The 19,852-nt window shown below is 61.0% G+C and overlaps 1 protein-coding gene across 1 annotated transcript; it reads right to left on the reverse strand.

Moving 5' to 3' along the window:
- Positions 1-122: 122 nt before the first annotated feature.
- ANGPTL4 (angiopoietin like 4) lies at positions 123-8,976 on the reverse strand. The gene is made up of 7 exons (XM_083810838.1): positions 8,418-8,976; positions 7,740-7,850; positions 7,078-7,210; positions 2,696-2,809; positions 2,508-2,603; positions 1,946-2,221; positions 123-1,410 (listed from the first exon to the last, which is right to left on the reverse strand). The coding sequence occupies exons 1-7, from the start codon at positions 8,949-8,951 to the stop codon at positions 1,229-1,231; spliced, it is 1,446 nt and encodes a 481-aa protein (XP_083666964.1). The 5' UTR covers positions 8,952-8,976; the 3' UTR covers positions 123-1,228.
- Positions 8,977-19,852: the final 10,876 nt, after the last annotated feature.

The raw sequence follows: 19,852 nt of genomic DNA on the forward strand, positions 1-19,852 counted from the left end.
GGAAATGTTGTGCTGACATCAAGCACCCATAAAAGCAAAGTTTATGAATGCAGCGTGCTCACAGAGCTCCCACGCAACTTTACTGATAAACCATCAGGCAAATAATCCAGCCAGGACAGTTACGGGCTTGTTTTTATTAAAAGACATCTTCAGAAAAGATATTTTAGTACAAAAAAAAAAGTTTAAAATACACAAACTACAGTTGTTGTTTTCCAGCGCCAACATTTATAAATTACACCACACTGTTTTTAACACTGCATTTAAATACAGAAACAAAATTAAAACAGGAAATTCATCAAAAAGATCCAACATCCTACAAATGACTATGTACAATATTTAGCAGCTAGGAGCTCTAGCACAGTAGTCAATATGACTTCAATAGGGCAGGATGCTTGGGAAGTCCCAAGACGGCAGCTTGGCCCGTAACAGTTTTCGGGGACCTGTTTCGCCCCTCTCTCCTGACACCCACCCCAAAGGCAGGAGCTCCTTTCCTGGAGCTGTGAGTGTTTTCTCCAGCTCCCAGCAAATGCCAGCACAGCCAGAAATCGTGGTGACTTCAAAGCTTTGGGGCCAGGGGAGGCGAGGGAGCCCAAAGTCCCCTTCTCCAAAAGGAGCCCTGCATCCGCCCAGTGACACCCGTATTCCCAGCGGGTTGAAGTCACGGGAGCGGGGCTGCATGGCAGAAGCAAGATCAAGCTGTCAGAGGCTCCTGCCCCACGGGGCCAGGGGGGAAATAGGGGGGAAACTCACAGGGGGTGCGCACAACTGGTTTGGGAACAACGGTGAGAGGTGGGATGCGGCAAGGCTCAGTACCCAACGGCTTGGGGCAGGGTAGCAAAACCCTTCCCGTGCCTCCCTTTTACCCCAGCTCATCAAAACCAGCATGGAAGTGTTGAGGCGGGACAGAAAGCACCAGATGACTTGAACCTGCTGCAGCAGCACGAGGCGGACTGGAAGACCCCCGGGCATGCTCTGGAGGTTGACCTCCCTGCCAGCAGCTCTCCTCCTGCTTTGGGAGCTCCCATCCAGGGGCTTTGGCGACACGGAGCTGTTTTAGTTGCAGTGAGGAGCTGCGCCGTGCCACAGCCCCTGCCCGCTAAAGGGCTGCTAGCAGAGAGAAACGGTCCTTGGGGGCTTCCTGGGGAGGGTGGGTGGATTTTCTGTAAACACCAAGTGATGGAGCTCACATCTGTGCTCCACGGAGAAGATCAAGTCTGAAATGCCAGCTTCAGGGCTCTGCTTCCAGTGCTGTGGGTTGGATTTTCATGGTGGTGGACTTCAGAGGGTAGTACCTGCCTTTCCATGTCTTCCAGAAGATGCCCTGCTTGCGCTCGTGCCTCTGGCGAGGGATGGAGCGGAAATACTTCCCGTTGAGGTTGGCATGGCCACAGGTGCTGAACCACCAGCCACCTACCAGGGCAATGCAGAGGGGGGTTAAATCCATGGCACTTCCAGCCAGAACACAAACCCAGCTTCAAGACAGCTGCTGCCCCTGTTTTCCCCATACTCCAGGGCTTTGGGAACTTACAAGACCTTGTACACATTTGAGGAGTCCCATGCACTGGAAATACTTGCACGGACCCAGTAGGAGTTCAGGACATGTCTGCATGTCCCTGCTGCTCTTTTCTTGCATGCAATAAAACTTCACCAAACCCTGCGGCAGCCCCATCTCAGGCCTGGGTCTGGCCCCTGCTTTACTCGAGGGTGGCAGCCAGCAAAGCCCTTCCAAAGGCAGCTGCTCGGGGCAAGACCTGGACCATGGCTTCAGCTCCCCTCCCCGTCCCTCACACGGCTCTTCCCATGGATCCCTCCTCCCCCAGCTCTCAGGTGCAGGGAACAAAGCAGCTCAGCACCAGAGGGAGCGTCCAGCCCCAGCCCACTCCTGGCCACCACCGGGGGTGGAAGGGAAAGCACACGTCCCTGGGAAGGAAGAGCCCATACTGACCTGAGAGGTGCTTGGCACAGTTTGTGTCAGCTTTGAGGTCGTGGTCACGATCCCGAGTGGAGAAGGGTAGCTGCCTGAAGTCCCCAATGGCATTTTCCAGTTCTCCAGACAGAGGTCCCAGCAGGTTGAGAGTGTAGGCTGTGCTCTCTCCACCGAGGCTGAACTCAAACTGAACCGCCTGGGAATTTCCCTCCCAGTCCTCCAGCTCGATCAGGAGGTTGTACCTTCCCTCCTGGACAAGGTGATGGATCTTCTCCAGACCCAGCCAGAAGTCACCTGAAACAAGAAACTTTACCTTGGTCACAGGAACAGGACAGGCTGCAGAGGCAAACAGGGCCCCGGACAGGACAAGCCAGGACACTGCAGTATCTGAGTCGCTGTGTGCCACGTTGTGGGACAAGTCAGAAAGACCGGACACAACAGCGGCGTCCCCCTTCTCCTCACCCCAACACTGTGCTCCAGCACGTGGAGATCTCTAGGGGCCAGCAAGGGGGAATAACGCGTCCTTGGTTAAGCTGTCGCTTATCCTGTGAGAAGAAGATTGATGCCATCATCCACCTACCACGAAGGTCTCCAAAGCCATTCTTGTAGGCATCCCAAAGCTGGTCAAAGTCTACAGAGCCATCTGCACGCCTCTGGATCACTGTCCAGCCACCTTCTGCGGGGATTAAAGACAGTCATTTCAGGGCTACCGTCGGCAAGGCCGCCGTGCAGAGTGCCGCGAGGCGCACGGCATCTCCAGCACGTTACCTGCAGTCATGTCGCAGTAGACTTTGAAGGGCTGAGACCCCGAGGGCTGCACCTGGAAGATGCCGCTGCTTTGCTGCCCGGCCAGGAAGAGCTGCTGGCAGTCCTCTGGGAGCTCTGCAGGAAGAAGGAGAAGGTATCTGAGAAGACGTCCCCGTGTCCCCTGTCCCACGTCCCCTGCAGTAGCAGCCCTCGCCGGGAGCCCGCCAGCAGCGCGCACCTACGGCTGCGGCGTTGGACGTGTGCTGGAGCCGACGGCCCCTGGGTCCCCAGCATTTCAACGCCAGTGACCCAATATCTTCCCATTTATCCTAACGCAGCTATTTGGGCTCCTGTCCAAGGCAGAAGCTGGGCATCGGGCCAGGCGGCAGCAGCCCAGGGCTGGGGAGCACGGCTCCCCGATGAGGGCAGAGACCGAGGCACTTCCAGCTCCCTCCAGGGTTTGGGATGGGGCAACGACAAGGCAACCACCTGGGAGGGGAATGCTTCCCCATCTCAGCCCCGTACTGGAGCCCTCCAAGGGCTATAGGGTGGAAAGGAAGTCCAGAAGGCACCCAGCACACATCCAAGCCAAGCCTGATGCTGGTGCTGGCAGGCAGGGAGCCAGCCCGGGGCGCCCCCGGTGCCCTGAGACTCACTGACCGGGGTGGGTGGGCGCGGGGAGCCCCGGCTGAGCGCGCACAGGGTGAGGCCACCCCCGGCACGGGGCTCCCACCTCTCCTTCCACCCCTTGGGGACTTTGCCCCTGGCTGCCAGCAACGCACCGTTTCAACAGTGCTGATAAAAGTCCAGCCAGGAACCGCCACCCGCAGCACCCGGCAAGGAAAAAAACCTGTTACAAAACCGGGAGTCGAAAGGCCGCCGGAGGATGTGTAGAGGCTTCAGCCGCGGGGTGCCGGCACGCTCAAGGGGCTCTTTGTGTGCCGCGACAGGTGCCCCCGGCCCCCCGGCCCTGTCACCCCCAGACAAAGGCGCTCTGTTCCCCTGCTGCGGGGGCAGCTCCCGGGGGAATGTGGGGTGGATTCGGGTGGCTCGCAGCTGCTGCCAGCGCGACCCCAACGCAGGCGGCTGGGGAGACCCAAACACCGGCATCCCCCTCCCCGGGTAGTGCCGGCCATCCCTGCAGCCCCTCTTGGGATCCCCCCCCCCGCAGCAGCAGCCCCCGGGGGTCCGGGCGGGGAGAGCAGGCTCCCCTCACAGCCGCAGCGCTTCGTCTGGGGCCAAAGGGTGGACGTGGGGCCTTGGGGCTGCTGAGGGGGAGGGCGGCCCCGCAGGGCGTCGCACAGGCCCCATCCCCGGCCCCATCCCCGTTGGGGCAACGGAGCCAGAACTGGAGGAAAGGTCAGCGGGGAGGGGGGGGGGGGGCGGGGGACGGCAATGTGACACCCACCGCCACCTTTCACCCACTTCCAGCCCCTTATCCCACCCCTCGCCCCCCCCCTGCAATGAACTTTCCCCGCCTTGGCGGCCCCCCTCCCGCGCCCAGCGCTGCCCTTAGCATCCCTCGCTCCTGGCTGATGCCATGGCAGGACCAGGAGCCACCACGGCCACCGGCGCAAGCACAGGACAAGGCCCCGGCCCGCGCACACGCGGACACAGGGCGAGCTTTTTGCACAAAGGATCAAAGCACAAAGCACCGGGCGCGCCGGGGACACCAAGCGCATCACCAACCTGCACGCTTCCAGGCACAAGCGGCCAGGGAAGGCGAAGGGGGCTTAAAGGGAAGGAACCTGCCAGGGTGGTCCCTGGCCCCGCAGTGAGCCCAGCTCACACAGAGGCAGCAGGGATGTCCCGGAGGCTCCCAGCAGCAGCCAGCCCGCAGCAAGCCCTCGGTGCTCTCCTCGCCTCCTCTCCCACGTTATCGCCAGCCCTGGCAGGATGGTGCCCAGGCAGATGCTCAGCTCCGCCACGTGGCTCCCGCGTGCTGAAGTCAGCCCTGTCCCAGCTGGTTTTTTCACTGGGCTCTGACCAAGCTCATTGCACTCTTATCTCTTCTGTTTTCCTGGGGCAATGGGGACTTCCAAGCAGCTCAATGAGATGCAGCTGCTTGAACAGCCTCAGCTCAATCTTCGTTTGAGGAACATGCTCATTAGTTCCAGCTTGTGTCGCACATCCGTATGGCACCAGCAGAACAACAAGCCCTCCTGGCTGCACTGGATGTTTTCCTTTCCCTCCCCCTTTATTTAGCCAAACAAGACTTCAAATCAACAAGGCTCACTGGAGCAGCCCCAGGCATGGCACCATGTTTACCCAGCAGGATCTCCAGGCACGATGGAGGTCACCAACCCGCGACAAACACGGTCCTGGCGGAGGGCAGGGCGTGCCTGGCCGTGCTCGCGCCCCACCGGGGCTGTTTGCATCGCCTGCCCCTCACCCTCCCCAGCCCGATTATTTTGGAGTCCCAGCACCACGGGGAGAGCGGGGCTTTACCTTTCGCCTACTCGGCCAGCTGCCAGGGAGCGCAGGCTCTGCCTAAAGACGTGATCCTCTTTCTGCAAGTGATTAAACCTTTCACTCTCGAGGCTGCTCCAAGCCTTCAACTTTCACATGCTTGGCACGCCGCCATCCCTGGCCTGAAAACTTGTGTTCACTGGATGCAAATAAAAGGGTCTTTCTGAAAAGGCTGCTGGTGGAGTTCGTTGCTGCTCCCCTGGGCTGTGCCAGCATCGTGGGGCTGCCTGACAATAGGCGGGGAGCAGCCACGGGCACGAGGCTGAGCCGCGACTGCCTGCTCTGAGAGCTGCCAGCAAGCCGCCCAGGCAGGGGGCGCGGGGCCAGCTTTGCCAGGTATTGTCTGCTTTAAGATTTGCCAGAAAACTCGCTCCACTTGGTAATGAAAGGAAGCCAATTTGTTTTCTGTCAGTGATATCAACAACAGGGATTAGGCAAGAGAAGGGGGGAGCTCGCGGCTCAGTCAGCCCGTCGGTGCGGCTGGGATGCCCAGCACGCTGAGGGCGCGCAGGGTCCACGGTGTGCGGATGGGAGCCAGGAAACTTGCTGTGCTGAGCTCTCACACACCCCCTTGCTGCATCCCCACAGGTGGTGGGGTCCTCGCTGCGCCCCGAGGCGTTTCACAAGGGCTGCAGCACCCAGCACCCACCAGCCGGCGCAGCCCACATCCGACACCAGGAAATAGCACGGACCTCGCCCACCTCCTTGCACCCCACTTTCGGCATAGCCCGGAGGCGAGAGAAGAGCAGGAGACGCTGCTGGAGACAAGTCACAAAGCAAAAAGCTGGGAGGAAACTGGAAAAAAGAGACAGTCCTCCAGCTTGATAGGACCTCTCTGAGCAGGGGAGACCTTGCAGAGCCCCGCCGCGGGCTGGCTGGCCCCGCCAAGCCAGGTGCCAGGAGTTTGGAGCACCGCGTCCCATCTCTCCTTATCTGCACGGATTCTTTGTTCAGCTCACCCAGTGATCAAGCACAGCGGTGACAGCTCTGGGCTCCACATACAAACTCCCATGTGCTTTCCCATAGCTGTCCCTGCGTTAAGCCCTAAGCAGGATTTCCCCGTGGATCCTCGCCCTGCTCAGTTTCTATTTGGCTCGGACTGGACATCCCCAGACAGCTGCACAGACGCTTCCCTGGCCAGCGGAGCCAGCGCTGTGGTTTAGCTGACACGACACGAGAGCAGCTGCTCCCGGCCAGTGAACCCTGCGGGATCGCAGGTTTCTGTCTGGGCGGGAGGTTGCAAGGCACAGCGTGGCGGGGATAGCCACCGGGACCCCCGCTCCGGGCTGCTCCTCTGCCCTGCGGGAGCTCCTCCGTCCCTACCAACCCGGGGGATGCTCCAGGCAGAAACAGGGGCTTTGGACACGACATCCGCTCGCCTGCTCTAGCACACGTTTCCCAGGGCTGCAGCTCTCCAGTGCAGCTCCCAGACATTTGCTGCAGCTCAGCACCGTCCTCTAAGGATAGTACAAGCTGAGGCACTCGTCTTTCATTTTTGGGACCCAAATACAAGCAGAGGGAGGTGGTTGTACAAAGATGTAGCTGTCTTCTCATGGTCCAGGACACCCTAACACTCCCTTCCACCCAAGAGGCAGATTCTGCTTGGCAAAAGTGAGAGCAGGTGAACAAGAGCCAACTCCAGGGAGCAGAGAAAAATACCTGCTAGCAGTTTCTTTGCTTCCCACTGCATTCTTAACATCAGGCAGAAAAATTCCTCCTAAACCCTTAAATTCCTGCTGGACTAATACTGATCCCGAAGGCTGGGTCCTGCCCATGCTCCAGATCTTATCCAGCCTGGCCGAGCTCCCAAGCCCCAGTTTTGCGAGCAAATCTCACATCCTGAGTCAGGACAACTGAACCTTTTGTTTCCGAATGACTGCAACTGCTGCTGGTTCGCCCCAGCAAGAATCAGGGCGGCACGTGCAGATACTCACTCTGCGTCAGCACAGACTCCACGCTCGCGTTCTGGCTTTGGTTGGTGTGGCTGAGGCTTTTCTTCAGGTTTATCTTCCACTTCGGAGACTGCGTTTTGTTGTCCTTCAGGTGTAAGGGGATCAGTAGGTTGACCTGCAAAGAACAGAAGATGCAAGTCAGGAGAGTTTTATCTCAGCTCATTTTCAACACTGCTGCCCAGCAGAGCTGATGGGTCACAGCATCGGCTGCCCCCCCACGACCAGGGTGATGCTACTGGGGTCAGACCAGAGCTGGGGGCTGAACTTGCCCAGAAAGCTCAAGGAGCAGGAGGCATCCAAGGCTGGCACAGCCAGGAATTATTGTGTGTTTTGTTTTTTTTTTTCACACCCACGCTAATGATTTTATTCTACGGCTAAACTAAACAGAACAGCACAGAGCTGCTCGTTTCCCACACGGCAATACCTCACATTTCACTATGCAGACACGCTGGAAGCTCCCAGCTCTGCTTTTTTGCTGCCCGTGCACCAACACCACAGCACAGGGACTTGAAGCCAGGGGACAGCAACACTGCTGCTCCTGCCACCAGCGTGCCATGCCAGCGGGGCTGCGAGGGATGGCTTCAGGACCCAGCTGTGGTCCCCAGCCGCACGGCTGCTGCGTGCAGAGCTAGACGGGTGCTCACCTTGCTCTGCAGGCTTTTAATCTGCAGATTCTGCTTGTCCAGCTTGTACTGCTGCTGCTTGATCTTCTGCAAGAGCTCCTCGATTCGGGAGTTCTGGGCATCCATCAGGGTCTGCAGGGGGAAGAGCTAGGTGAACCCCACAGCAGCACGTACGGCACTGAGCCGGGCAGGATGGTGCTCCCGGTGCCCTGGGGCAAGGTCCCCTCTGGCAGCTCCGGTGTCCCCAGGCCGGTCGGGTCCCCCCCAAACCGCTGTCACAGTGCTCTGGGTGGCTCGGGTCCCTCCGTGCTGATCCCCGTGTCCTGGGAGGGTTGGTCCCCCCGAGTGCCCCCAGGTCAGTCCCCCCCAGCTATCCCCGTTGCACCGAGAGGGTCGGGTCCCCCGGTGCTCTCCCGGTGGCCAACCCCCACGAGTGGCTCCCGGGAGGGCGGGGACCCCCCGCTTCTGCCAGCCGGTCCCGGTGCCCCCGGGTCGGGTTGGGTCCCCCCGGGTCCCCCCGGGGCCGCTCCCCCCGCTCGCTCCCGGTGTCCCCGCTCGGGTCGGTCCCCACGGGGTCTGGCGCTCCCGGTCGGGTCGGGTTCCCCCGGCTCCCGCGGGGCCGCTCCCCCTCCCCGGTGTCTCCCGGTGCCCCCGGTCGGGTCGGGTCCCCCCCCCGGCTCCCCAAGGCCCCGCGCTCACCTGCAGCGCTCCCAGGTCCTTGGCGCTCTGGTTCTCGGCCGGCCGCGCCTGCAGCGCCTGCCGGACTCGGCTCTCCAGCTGCTCCAGCCGGCCCTGGATCTCGGCTTTGTCGGCCTCCACCTCCTCCAGGCGCTGCCGCAGCGCCTCGGAGAGGTTGAAGAGCTGCCGCCCGCGGCCCTCCAGCTCCCGCACGCTGGCCCGCAGCAGCTCGCCCTGCTCCTGCGTCTCCCGGGCTTGGCGCAGCAGCCGCCCCATGGAGCTGTTGTGGGCGCTCAGGCGGCTGCCGAGCTCCCGCATCTGCCCCTTGGTCCTGTCCGCATGCTCCTTCAGGCCGTGGCCGAGCTGCAGCAGCCCGTGGGCGATCACGTTCACCTCGTCCCAGGAGGCGAACTGAGCCCGCCGCTCCTTGCCCCCCGCCGCCGCCGCCCGCCGCTCGCTCCCGGCTCGCCCCGGTGCCGGTGCCGGTGCCGGTGCCACCGCCATGCCCGCCGCCGCCGCGGCGCACAGCACCAGCGCCGCCCCCGTGAGCTGCATGGCCGGTCCCGGTGCGCGCCCCGCCGCCGCGCCGCCGCTTTTATCGGCGCCCGGGCGGAGACCGGCCGCATCACGGCGGGGAGTGCCCGCCGCCGGCCCGCCCCGCGCCGCCCGGCCCCGCCGCTTTGTTCGCTTTCCCCCCGCAGCCGGCCCGGCTTCCGCACCGCCGGGCCCAGCCCCAGCCCTCCCCGCAGCCCCGGCCCCGGGAAGAGCCGTTCCTTCCCTGCCGAGCCCTGTGCCTGCCTGGTGTTACACCCTGCCATGTCCCCATCCCCATCCCCACCCTCATCCCATCCCCATCCCCACTCCATCCCCACCCCCATCCCATCCCATCCCATCCCATCCCATCCACATCCCCATCCCCACCCCATCCCATCCCATCCCCATCCCATCCCCATCCCCATCCCCATCCCATCCCCATCCCATCCCATCCCATCCCATCCCCATCCCATCCCCATCCCCATCCCCATCCCCATCCCATCCCCACCCCCACCCCCACCCCATCCCCATCCCCATCCCCATCCCCATCCCCATCCCCATCCCATCCCCATCCCCATCCCCATCCCCATCCCCATCCCATCCCCACCCCCACCCCCACCCCCACCCCATCCCCATTCCCATTCCCATCCCCATCCCCATCCCCATCCCCATTCCCATCTCCACCCCCACCCCCACCCCCACCCCATCCCCATCCCCATCCCCATCCCCATCCCCATCTCCATCCCCATCTCATTCCCCGTCTCGTTCCCATCCCCATCCCTATCCCCATTCCCATCCCATCCGTGCTGATGGCCCTACCCCACATCCTAACCTGGGCGCCCTCATTGCCACCCTGTTGCCTCACCCCCCTCAGAGCAAACCCCATGGATCTCCCAGCCACGGGTGCTGCCACACCGGGTGCCTGCACCCGCAGCCTCTCCCCGGCAGCCCTTGGCACAGAGACCCCTGTGGGTGGCGAGCTGGGCCCTGCTGGGAGCAGCTGGCCTTGGGGTGGACGTGTGCTGCAAGCACCGGGCTCCCAGGCCATGCCCTAATGGGTGCTGGGGCCCTGCTGTGGGTGCAGGGCTCTGCTGGGTGCCCCAGAGTGTGGCACTGATGCCCACTGCAGGCACAGGGTTTGTGGGTGATGCTCCTCGGTGCACCTGGGGGAAGCAGGGCATTCATTCATCTCAACACTCCCTATCCCTAAGACAGCCAAGGATGAATTCCTCCCCCAGCTAAAGGCTCATTCATTCCCTTGTGAAAAATGTGCATCTTATTTCATTTCTGGGGTCTTTGACTCCAGTTACCAGGTCTTCCCTCTTGCTCTGCCTTTTTCCACTAGCTTAGAGCGATTTTCTGTCTCTGTTTTTTTTTTTCCTCCCCACGAAGGAATTCACACTCTGCGATCGAGCCGCTCTCGGCTCTGCTCAGCTGAGAGCAGATGGAGCCCTTCTGCTCCCTCCCTGCCGGGTGCTTCCTCCTGCCGCCCCAGTGCTCAGCACGGTAAAGCACATCCTGGAGCCGGAGCTGCCTTCCCGGCCATGCCGTCCTTAAGGGGTGAGCCCCCCCCTTCCCACCGCTTGCTGAGCCCATGGGGGACAAAGGCTGCAGCGGGGGCTTGTGCCGAGCTCCCCCCGCTCAGCCCTGACAGCTGGGTAAACCCACAGCAGCTCTGCCTCCACCCCACCGCTGCTCCCAGCCCTGCAGCTCGGGGTAGGGCCCATCCGTCCCTTTTTCCTCTCGTCCAAAAGCGCTCGGCAGTGGCGCTCCCCATCCGAAGAGTCCCCGTTTCATTGCGAGTTTGCGGAGCTGATTTCCGAGCCCAGCCTCTCCCAGCTTCAGCCTGGCAGGAGCTGTGACGCACACTTCCCACTTCTTTTCCTATGCCCAAGTAAGCGACCGATATTTGGGTTTCCCGTGCTTTTTCCTTTGTGAGGACAAACTCCCTGTTCCTGGGGGCGAAGCTCTTGGGTGTATGTGAGTTTATGCACAGGGGTGTGGGAGGTTCCCGCAGGAGCCAGCTGATGGCTCCTTGCTCTTCTGGCCCTGCGCCTCTCCCTGCCATGCTCACAAGCATTTCACAAGCATTTCCTGGGCTGCTTCTCACAGGAAGGGTGAGCAAGAGGCCTCCCAGCCAGCACCTGCAGCTGAGAGCACAGGGAGGAGTTACCGAGGTAGGGGCTGGGAAGGAGGAATTCGGGAAATTTTGGCAGGCGGAGTAGCCTGGGAGCCCCCAGCCGCACTGCTGGCATTGCTTCTGCGTTTATTACAAAGCCAGAAGGAATTTTCCGAATGAGGAAAATAGAAAAAGAATGGGAAAAAGACCGGATAGGAAAAACCTAAGGGGAAAAAGAAACAAACAAAAAAATGCCGCTTGTGGTCATCGCCGTTTCCAAACCTCTGAGGTTCGTGGGGTCCCTCTGCACACACCCTGCTGTGCCACTGCGGTCACTTGGGGGGGAGCTGGGGACACACTGGGGGGGGGGGGTGATGGAGAATTGCCCCCCGGCAGGGTGGGAACATCACCTGGGGTCACCGCTCAGTGCCTCAGGGCACCAGGCTGGCCCCTGCCCCCTGGCTTGGCGCAGATACGGCACATCTGCCCCCCGCTAGGGGCCACCCACTGTGTGCCGCGGTGCTGGAGGGGCAGCCACAGCCCTGCCAAAAAGGATCGCCCCCAAACCCCAAACAAACCATGATATTTCTGCTTTTCACCCTGTGCCTGCCCTCCTTTGGCACCCCAGCAGCAGAAGAGCTGTCGGGGGCCGCGCTGCAGAGCGGAGGTCAGAGCGCCCGCACGCTCGGCAGCACCTCGAGAGCCCTCCGGGTCGGGAAACACAAACACCCGTGTCACTGGGACAAACAGGGGAGCTCGATTTCAAGTGTGGACTGTTACTGCAGGTTAGTGACGTCAGGCGAAATGAATCCTGCGAGTAACTCAGCTCCCTGCCCTGCCGTTACCCAACATAAGAGTTTGTCCCACATGGCAGCCTGGGAGATGGCGGGGTTACGCAGGGTCCTGAAGCAAACGTGTTCCCACTGGTTATTTTCGGCATTTACAATGTTTGTGCTGAGGCGGGAGTGAGGTAATGCAAGAAGCTGAGGCCCCTTCAGAAGCCACGTGATTTATGCATTTTACTTCGGATACGTTTTCCTACCGGGACATATCCAGTTTGCCCTGAGAAATATGAATTTTTAACATGCAAAAATGAAAAGTCCCCCCCAAGGACCTGAGCTACCTGTGTATGACTGCAGGGTGATGGGAAGGCGCTCCCTGCAGTCAGATGAGTTTAAATAGAGCTTAAAATGGACTGTCCAGTGGCTCGTGGATCTCAGCGCATTTCTCTGTGCTGATGGAGCCCTACACAGGAAGAGGCTGCAGCGGTGATCCCTGTGGGGCTCCAACCATCCAGCTCGCTCCAGGCTGGTTTGGGGCTGGAGAGAGCTCAGGTTTGGTCCCAGGGATGGTGCTGGCACGATGGAAGTGAAGCCGTCCCCTTCCCTAGGCCAGGGGATGGAGGACCAGCACAGCCCATGCTCAGGAAGGACCCCACAGGGATCAGCACCAGCACAGCAGACCCTGCGAGGGGACTGCAGCAGCCCAGGGAGCAGCAGGGCACCGTGGTCCTTGGGGTATCCCCCAGGTCTCTGCACGCTCCATAGGGGTCAGCCCCTGTCCCCAGCAGGGTCTCAACAAGTTCATTTTTGTGGAGGTCTCTCTGAAGTAACAGGGGATTTCCCACCCCCCTTTTCTATCTTTATCCCCATCCCCATCCCCTTTCCATCCTCATTGCGATCACCATCACCAGCCCCAGCTTCATCCCCCTCCCCATCCATCCCCGTCTCCATCCCTATCCCCGTCCCCATCCCCATCACCTCCCCATCTCCATCCTCACCCCCATCCCCATCCTCATCTGCTTCCTCCCCCCCATCCCCATCGCCCCCCCGTGGGGGTTCTGGGGGCAGAGGACCACCCCTCCTGCACCAGGAGCTCACATCAGGGCAGGACCAGGGCTGTGCCCAAACCTCTGACGCTGTGTGACCTCCCCTAACCCTCCCCTTTCCCCCATCACTTTCCTCTGCGGTCCTTCATCCCCCAGATTTCTCCTTTCAGCGAGTGGTTTGCATTTTATTTCTTGCACCCTCCCTTCCCCGCAGTGCCCCCGGCCCAAGCAGCCCGGAGAGGCAGTGCCCGGCGTGCACCAGGCTGGGTGGCAGCACACGAGCCCCGGGCACGCCACCCTGCCAGGCGGGCGGGCTGCGATGAGCGTCTTTGTTCTCTGCCGTTCTCCATCCCGCCCCTTCCCACGCTGACCCGCGGGTCACTGTGCGAAAGTTCAGCCCCGTCTGAACTCGGATTGCATTCCTGCAGCTGCTCGGCCCTGCGCTCACGTCACCGGGAGGGATGGGAGGGATGCTTGTTGGTGGGAAGGTTGCTCACAGCGTCGCTTTATTGTTAGAAAGAGCAGACGTAAGGGAGACTCCAATGGAAGGGGAATGGGGCATGTGTGAGTTACGCCGTCACCGCCGCAGGGATAAATTTAGATTTTCCAGAGGAACAATTGCCGTGTTCCAGTGGAGGTCAGGAGGCATCCAGCAGGGATTTCCCACCGACCCCAGCTGAGCGCAGCCTGCACATCTCACCCAGACAGGCGCTGGCAGCCGTCCCAGCCGGAGCCGCGCTCCCGACCCGCCTTGGTCTCTGCTCCGACCAGGTCACGGCAGCAATTTTTGTGTCACACAGACACAGCCCTGCCAGTGAGATGGTCCTGCCAGCTGAAGAAGCCGCGTGCTGGGGCACTTGTCCGCACTCTTCCCAAGCGTGGCTTTGCTGGACGTAGACCTGGGCTGCAGCGGGGCTGCGCGGTTCCCAGCCTCGGTGCAAGGCAGCGAGGGACTGGGCGGCTCCCGCAGCCTGCCCAGAGCCACAGCACCTCCAGCCAGGCTGGGCTGGACCCAGCACCCTGAGCTGGCAGCGGGGGCTCAGAGCCGCCGACCGCTCTGCATCGCTCGACCACGACGTTTGCTCGGCAGCTGGGTTTGCTGCGCCCCCAGCCCCACCGCCCCGCCGGCACCGAGGATGGTGCAGAAGGCTCCCAGCAAGGCGAAGCGCTGCAACGGGGCCGTCCCGGGCTGCTGAGCACCAACCTGGTCCAGCCCCAGCGCCAGGGATGCCTCCGTCACTGAGTTTGCAAAGGTTTCTGCTTTTGATGGAATTTCCTCTAGAGCGGAGACAAATTTCCAAGCAGAGTGAGTCAGAAACACGGAAAACGGCTGCAGCGAGATCCAGATGCACCGCGAGAGTGGCCACGTGCCTGGGCTCCGTTCCCATCCTCGCTCCCCGGCCAGCACAGAGCCCCCGTGGGCAAACCATCGGCAGCCCCGGCGCACCCAAGCCCGTGTGGGACGGAGGCCAGCACCCGGCTGCGGTGTCACCTGTGGGGTCGCAGCTTGGCCGGGTTGCCCCCCTTACACCCTGGAGGTTTTTTTCCCAGCCAGGGGAGGCTCCGAGCACCCTCAGCCAGGAGCAGGGGAGCCAGTTTCCACTGTCACACACACAAAAAAGCCAACATAAAAGGCCCCCGACTCTCATCCCAACCAGCCCCTTGTTTTCCTGGCAGGCTGGATGGGAGTTATGCAAGTTCTCGCTACCCTTTATTCTTCCTGCTGTGCCCCAGGCTCCTTGGGGAGCGCTGGGTCACTGTGTGGAAGGTCACCCTTGCCATCAGGCAGGAAACTGGAGCACTTTGGTTAATGTGGGAGGCTCGGCAGCCAGAGAAATTGGACCCGTATTTTTACAGTCATCACTGAATTCAAACAACATGTGTTTTGGATTACTGGCTTTCGCTGGTTGGGCTCACGGCTCGTCCACGCAGGGAGCTGCGGGTTCCCAGGGAGGACGATGCCTATCGGAGCGCCCGGGGTGCTCCCAGCCCTGTGCCAGAGGGGCCGGATCCTGTGCACTGCCCAGCCCCGGGCTTCGCCGCCCTTTGGATGGAAACAGTGGACAACAGGGTCAGTGTGTGTGCGCACCTCGGTGCCTTTGCCACCAGGCCACTTGGTGCCGTGAAAGACTCCCCATTAATCAGTAAAGTTGGGTATTAAAAAAAAAAAAAAAAGAAACTCATTTTGGGGTGTCTAACTGATCCCAGGAGGCTGCGCTGCTCGGACGAGGCTGCTCCGGGAAGCGGCAGCCTGGAGGGGTTTGGGCTCAGCCCGAGCACTGTGCACCGTGGGCTCTGTGACCTCCCCGTGGCCAGGCTTGGGGGAGAGAATCGCTGGGGGTCGGTGGTGGGTCCTGCCCTGTTGGACATCTCCATCAACCCTCTGGGTGATGGGGAGGGGTGCACCCTCGGTAACTCCGCAGGTGGCACAAAGCTGGGCGCAGTGGCCGACTCTCCAGAGGGGGCAGGACAGTCTGGAGAGCTGGGCTGCCAAAAATCTCGTGTAGTTCGCCAAGGAGAAGTGCAGCCCCGGGCACCGGGACACGCTGGGGGCACCCAGCTTGGCAGAAAGGACCTAGGAGTTCTGGTGGACACCAGGTTGAACAAGAACCAGCAATGTGCCCCCGCTGCTAAGAAGGCTAACGGTGATCCAGGTGTTTTCTGCACACCTTTCACTTCCTTTGCCTATTCTGGAAGGAGATACCCAAAAGGGAGGAGAGCGCAGCTGTGGCAAGCATCGATGACACCCCCAGGGTGCAAGGAGGGTCCCCCCGTCACCCCCTCCTCTGCCACAGGGACGCAGGCGGACCTGGCACCGCTCAGCACCCGCCCGCCAGCACCTGCCGGTGGCCGTGACCCCTCCACCCTGCTGGCACAGCCCTCATCGGCCGGATCTGCTGTCGCAGCACAAAAAGCTTTTTTTGGCCGTGTGATAAACCCCAGGGTCACTTCTGCTGCCCAGGAAGGTTTTTAGGACACGTAGGACGGGTGTCCACACGGGTCCCGGGCACCTCCACGCCTGGCCGACACCTCGTAGGGTGCCTGGAGGGTGAGTGCTGCTCGGCCTCCTGAGCACGGGGCACCCGCAGATCACAGCGGGGACCCCGCACCTCTGCCTGCCCCTGCGCCCCCACGGGGCCACGGCTGCTTGTCCCGTGGGGAGGGAGCTGCTGGCTCAGGACACCCGTGGGAGGGGGCTGCGGAGACCCAGACGTAGGAACTCCAGGCGGAGGGGATGTTCTTCATCCAGCCAGCAAAGGGGAAAAACGCACAGCCTTCTTGGCTCGGTGCTGGAAGTCCCAGCTGGGACCCAAACTTCTCCCAGCACCTTCCTGCCCAGGTCGTGACTCACAGCCGTGACGGCCGGGCTCCCCACCCGGCTCCAGTGGGCAAAGGATGGGAACAGCCACGGCCGAGTCTCAAGGGAGGAGGTGAGGAGGCGGTGATGCTTCTCAGCATACCCCAAACGTGCACTTGGGTACCCACGTCCGGGAAAACCCGCGTCGTGCTGCAGCTGGGAACAGGGATATTGCCTGCAGGTGGTCACATTGAGAAGGTGGTGGGAAGGGAAGGGAAGGGAAGGCAAGGCAAGGCAAGGCAAGGCAAGGCAAGGCAGATTTTCTTGTCATGGAATTTTTCCAGGAGGGTCTACAAGTGTATTTTAATATTTATCTAAGCTATTTCTCAATTTTCACACCTCAGAAGATAGCAGGCTTTAAATGACGTAAAAAAAAAAAATGATTAATGCAGTGAAAACTTGAAAATAAGTGGGTGAAAATGCCCCAAAGCACAAAGGGTTTGAGCAGTCCCCTTCCCAGCAGCTGCGCTGGTGCAATGGCTCCGGGGCTGGCACCTGCGGGCTGCCCAGGCAGCAGCCTCCGTCCGCCCAGCTCCCACAGGGACCCCACAGGCACTCGGCACAGGCAGGAACCAGCACCCACGGACACACGGACCTGTCCGTCTGTCCTGCACTTTGCCAGTATCACGGCGACCTTTGCCTCGTGTCCTCTTGCACAGCCAAGAGAAGGGGTTAGCAGGAGGGAAGTCACGCTGCTCGGGCATGGCTGGGACAGAGCAGCCCTTGTTTAGTTTTCATTTCTTAGAAAAACAGATGCTGGGGGGGGTTCACCCTGCATGGACGGATGTCTCAGTCCGCAGGACTTGGCTCAGCAGAGGGAAACAAACCTGAAGTGGGTCCGAGGCTGCGTCCAAGCTTTGAGCTCAGATGCTCTCCGGCCACCACCACACCTGAGCACGTGCCCTGGGAGCTGCATGGGTCTGGCATTTGTCAATCTCCCTGCAACAAGGAAAGCCGTGGAGGCAAAATGCAGATGCCGAGAACCTGCCTACATGGGTCAGGGTGCCTGGGAATTGCTTCCTTGCTGCAAAATGAAGGGAAAAAAAAACAAACTCCTGAGCGTGATCCAGGAACATCTTCCCCCAAGAAGTGGTCCAGGAGGGGAGGTTTCCCATCAAACGAAGCAGCTCAGGGTGTCAGAGTCATCGTGGCTGGCGGTGACACCGTCAGGGTGGGCAGCCCAGGCACTGCCCCATTTCGGTGCGGTTTGTGAAGTGTCACTTCAATATTGCAGCCTGGGGATTTGCTTCCGCTAAGTGGATGACGTTTCTGAAATCACCACATCGACATCCTTGGCCAGGCAACATCTTGCTTTGGGAGAAACCCCACAGTGTGCATCTGTCACACACCGAGTCCTCTCGGAGCCCTGTGGCAGGGACAGGATTTGTATTAGAGAGAGAGAGAAAGAGCAGAAGAGCAGAAGAAATCTGCTGCTATAAGCCTGCCCCCACAGCCTGGGGTGGGCTTCGCACCCAGCGCGTGAGCCGGGCGCTAACGCCCTGAGGGTCACGCTGCTTTCTGGGGCCACGGCAGATCTGGGGGGTGCTGCTATCAGCAAGGGAAGCGGCTCAAAAAGTAAATAGAAAGAGGCTTAAAATAATGCAAAGGGGTGAAATCAGGCGGCGGGAGCGCTGGGTGCCCTGCGTGGCTGGGTGCTCCAGTGTTCACCGGTGGTGTCGTGGGGATGGCCGGAGCTGGGAGGTGAGGCTGGGTGCAGAGGAGGGGCGAGGGCAGAGCTGGGGATGCCCAGGGCAGGTCGGCAGCCTCCCAGTGCCTTCATGTGGGTTTAATATTCGGGAGGATTTTCTCTAACGTGCAGGAATTAACGGCAGGCGGCACAGATGGTCACAGCAGGGAAAACCGTGTCATCAGACCTCGCAGGGGAGCTCTGCTGTCATCAGGATTTTCTCTGGAGCAACTGGAGAAAGTCCACCGGCGGTTTCTGGTAAATGTTCTTCCTCCGGCGTGTGGCTCCCTGGGGACATGCCGTCACCAGCCTTGGCTGGGGCTCTGCAGGAAAGCTACGTTCCAGGTGGCTTTTCAGGGATGCAGGAGCACCAGGAGAGCGTTCGCAGCAGGAAGCTCTTTGCTCAGCCGAGGAGCCCGCTGGCAGCTGGACCCCGGCGAGAGCTGCTCCCAGCCTGGATTTACCGCCAGGAATGTGGTTTCGCAGGACGGTTTTCCTGTAACTCGGGCGTGAGTCAGGCACCCTTGCGAGAAGGGAGCGGGCTCGGCAGCGTGGCGCCGGGTGGCTCGGGGCTGTGCCGTGCTGCAGGGCCGGGGCAGAGCTGGGGCAGGCTCGCTGCCTTCATTGCTGCCTGCGGCTGGGCAGAGCTGCTCACACAGAGGCGAAACAGCGGCCAGGACGGGGGCAAGGCTCATGGTTGTGTCCCGTGAGGTCCCAGCCACATCTGCCTCCTTGCGATGTGCGGGGACGCGGGGCCAGGCTGGGGCTCACCGGCTCAGGGAGCACAAGGTGTTTGGGGTCTGCAGATCCCCGCACTGCTGCCAGCACCTCCCGGCTCCAAAGGGGGCTGGCATCGCCTTCCCACCATGTGTGTCCCCCCACCCCCAGCACTGCGCCATGCCCAGCGGACACCCCTGCACTGAACAGGTCCCAGCAGCAGGTCCAGACCCAGGAGGTCCTTCCCAGGAGGATCTTCAGGTGCTGGCTGTGACCCAGTGCCACCGCGGTGCCGCTTTCTGGGCACTGCTGAGATGCTCACGGCTGCTCTGTGCAGGCGGGGACGCTGGGCTGTGACCGTTCCCACAGCCTCGGGGTGCTGGTGAAAGCCAGCCGCACAGCCAGCATCTCGCAGGGAGCCCAGCTGCCCGTTTGCGCACCCCCTGAGTGAACGAATGCATCCTGCAAATATTCACAAACGTCCTCTTAGAGCTCGTTGGGTTGCTCTGGGGGGGACGTCGGTGCCGGAGGCTGGCCAAGGGGTGCTTGGATATGGAAGGAGCAGGTCCCTGTTGATGGCACATGGTGCCTGGGGATGGGGCCATCGGGCTCTCATGGGGCTGCCCTGGCCTCCCTGCTCTGGGAAAAGCAGGTCGGATGAGCCCTTCCTCCCAGCTCCTGCCCGGGATGGCTGCTTAGGCTCATTTTCTCTTTCCTGAATCTCTCCAACACACTGACATGAGGGTTGAAGCCTCCTTAGCATGCCATGCCTGCCTCTGCAGTTCCTTTACCCTTGGACTTTAGCAAAATAGACAAAAATAGCTGTCAAAAAAAGGAAGGGGTGACCTTTGTCATTTGAATAAATGTTTGCTTTGTCAGCGCAAGCGTGGCGCATTCGGGGGATTTTGTGGAAGGTGCCGGGGCGCTGAGCCAGGACCAGGCAATTTGCACTCTCTCCGACAGCAGCCGCGAGCTGCCCTGGGAATGCAGGTTCCTAATCCCTGCTCAGCAGGGCAGGGAGATGCTGGGCAGAGGAGATGCCTCCCAGGGCACGTAAGCAGAGAATTTGGGCTTCCCTGCATGTCTCCATGCCAGAAATGCTCCCCTGATGCCCAGCCATGGGATGGGAAGGGGGAGGCAGGAATGGACCCAGGAACGCCAGGAGGTATTTGGGATTTAATGGCGATTTCTAACACCACGTGGATCATTTGAA

The sequence above is a fragment of the Anser anser genome (genome assembly GCF_964211835.1).
Source record: "Anser anser genome assembly, chromosome: 25".
NCBI lineage: Eukaryota > Metazoa > Chordata > Aves > Anseriformes > Anatidae > Anser > Anser anser.

Bases quoted from the DNA above. Each gene is read 5' to 3' on its own strand.
- ANGPTL4 (XM_083810838.1), bottom strand. From the start codon at position 8,951: ATGCAGCTCACGGGGGCGGCGCTGGTGCTGTGCGCCGCGGCGGCGGCG. The intron at 2,810-7,077 runs GTGAGTATCTGC...TTCTTCCTGCAG, and splicing joins GGAGTCTGTGCTGACGCAGA to AGCTCCCAGAGGACTGCCAG. The intron at 2,222-2,507 runs GTAGGTGGATGA...TTCTTGTTTCAG, and splicing joins TGGCTTTGGAGACCTTCGTG to GTGACTTCTGGCTGGGTCTG.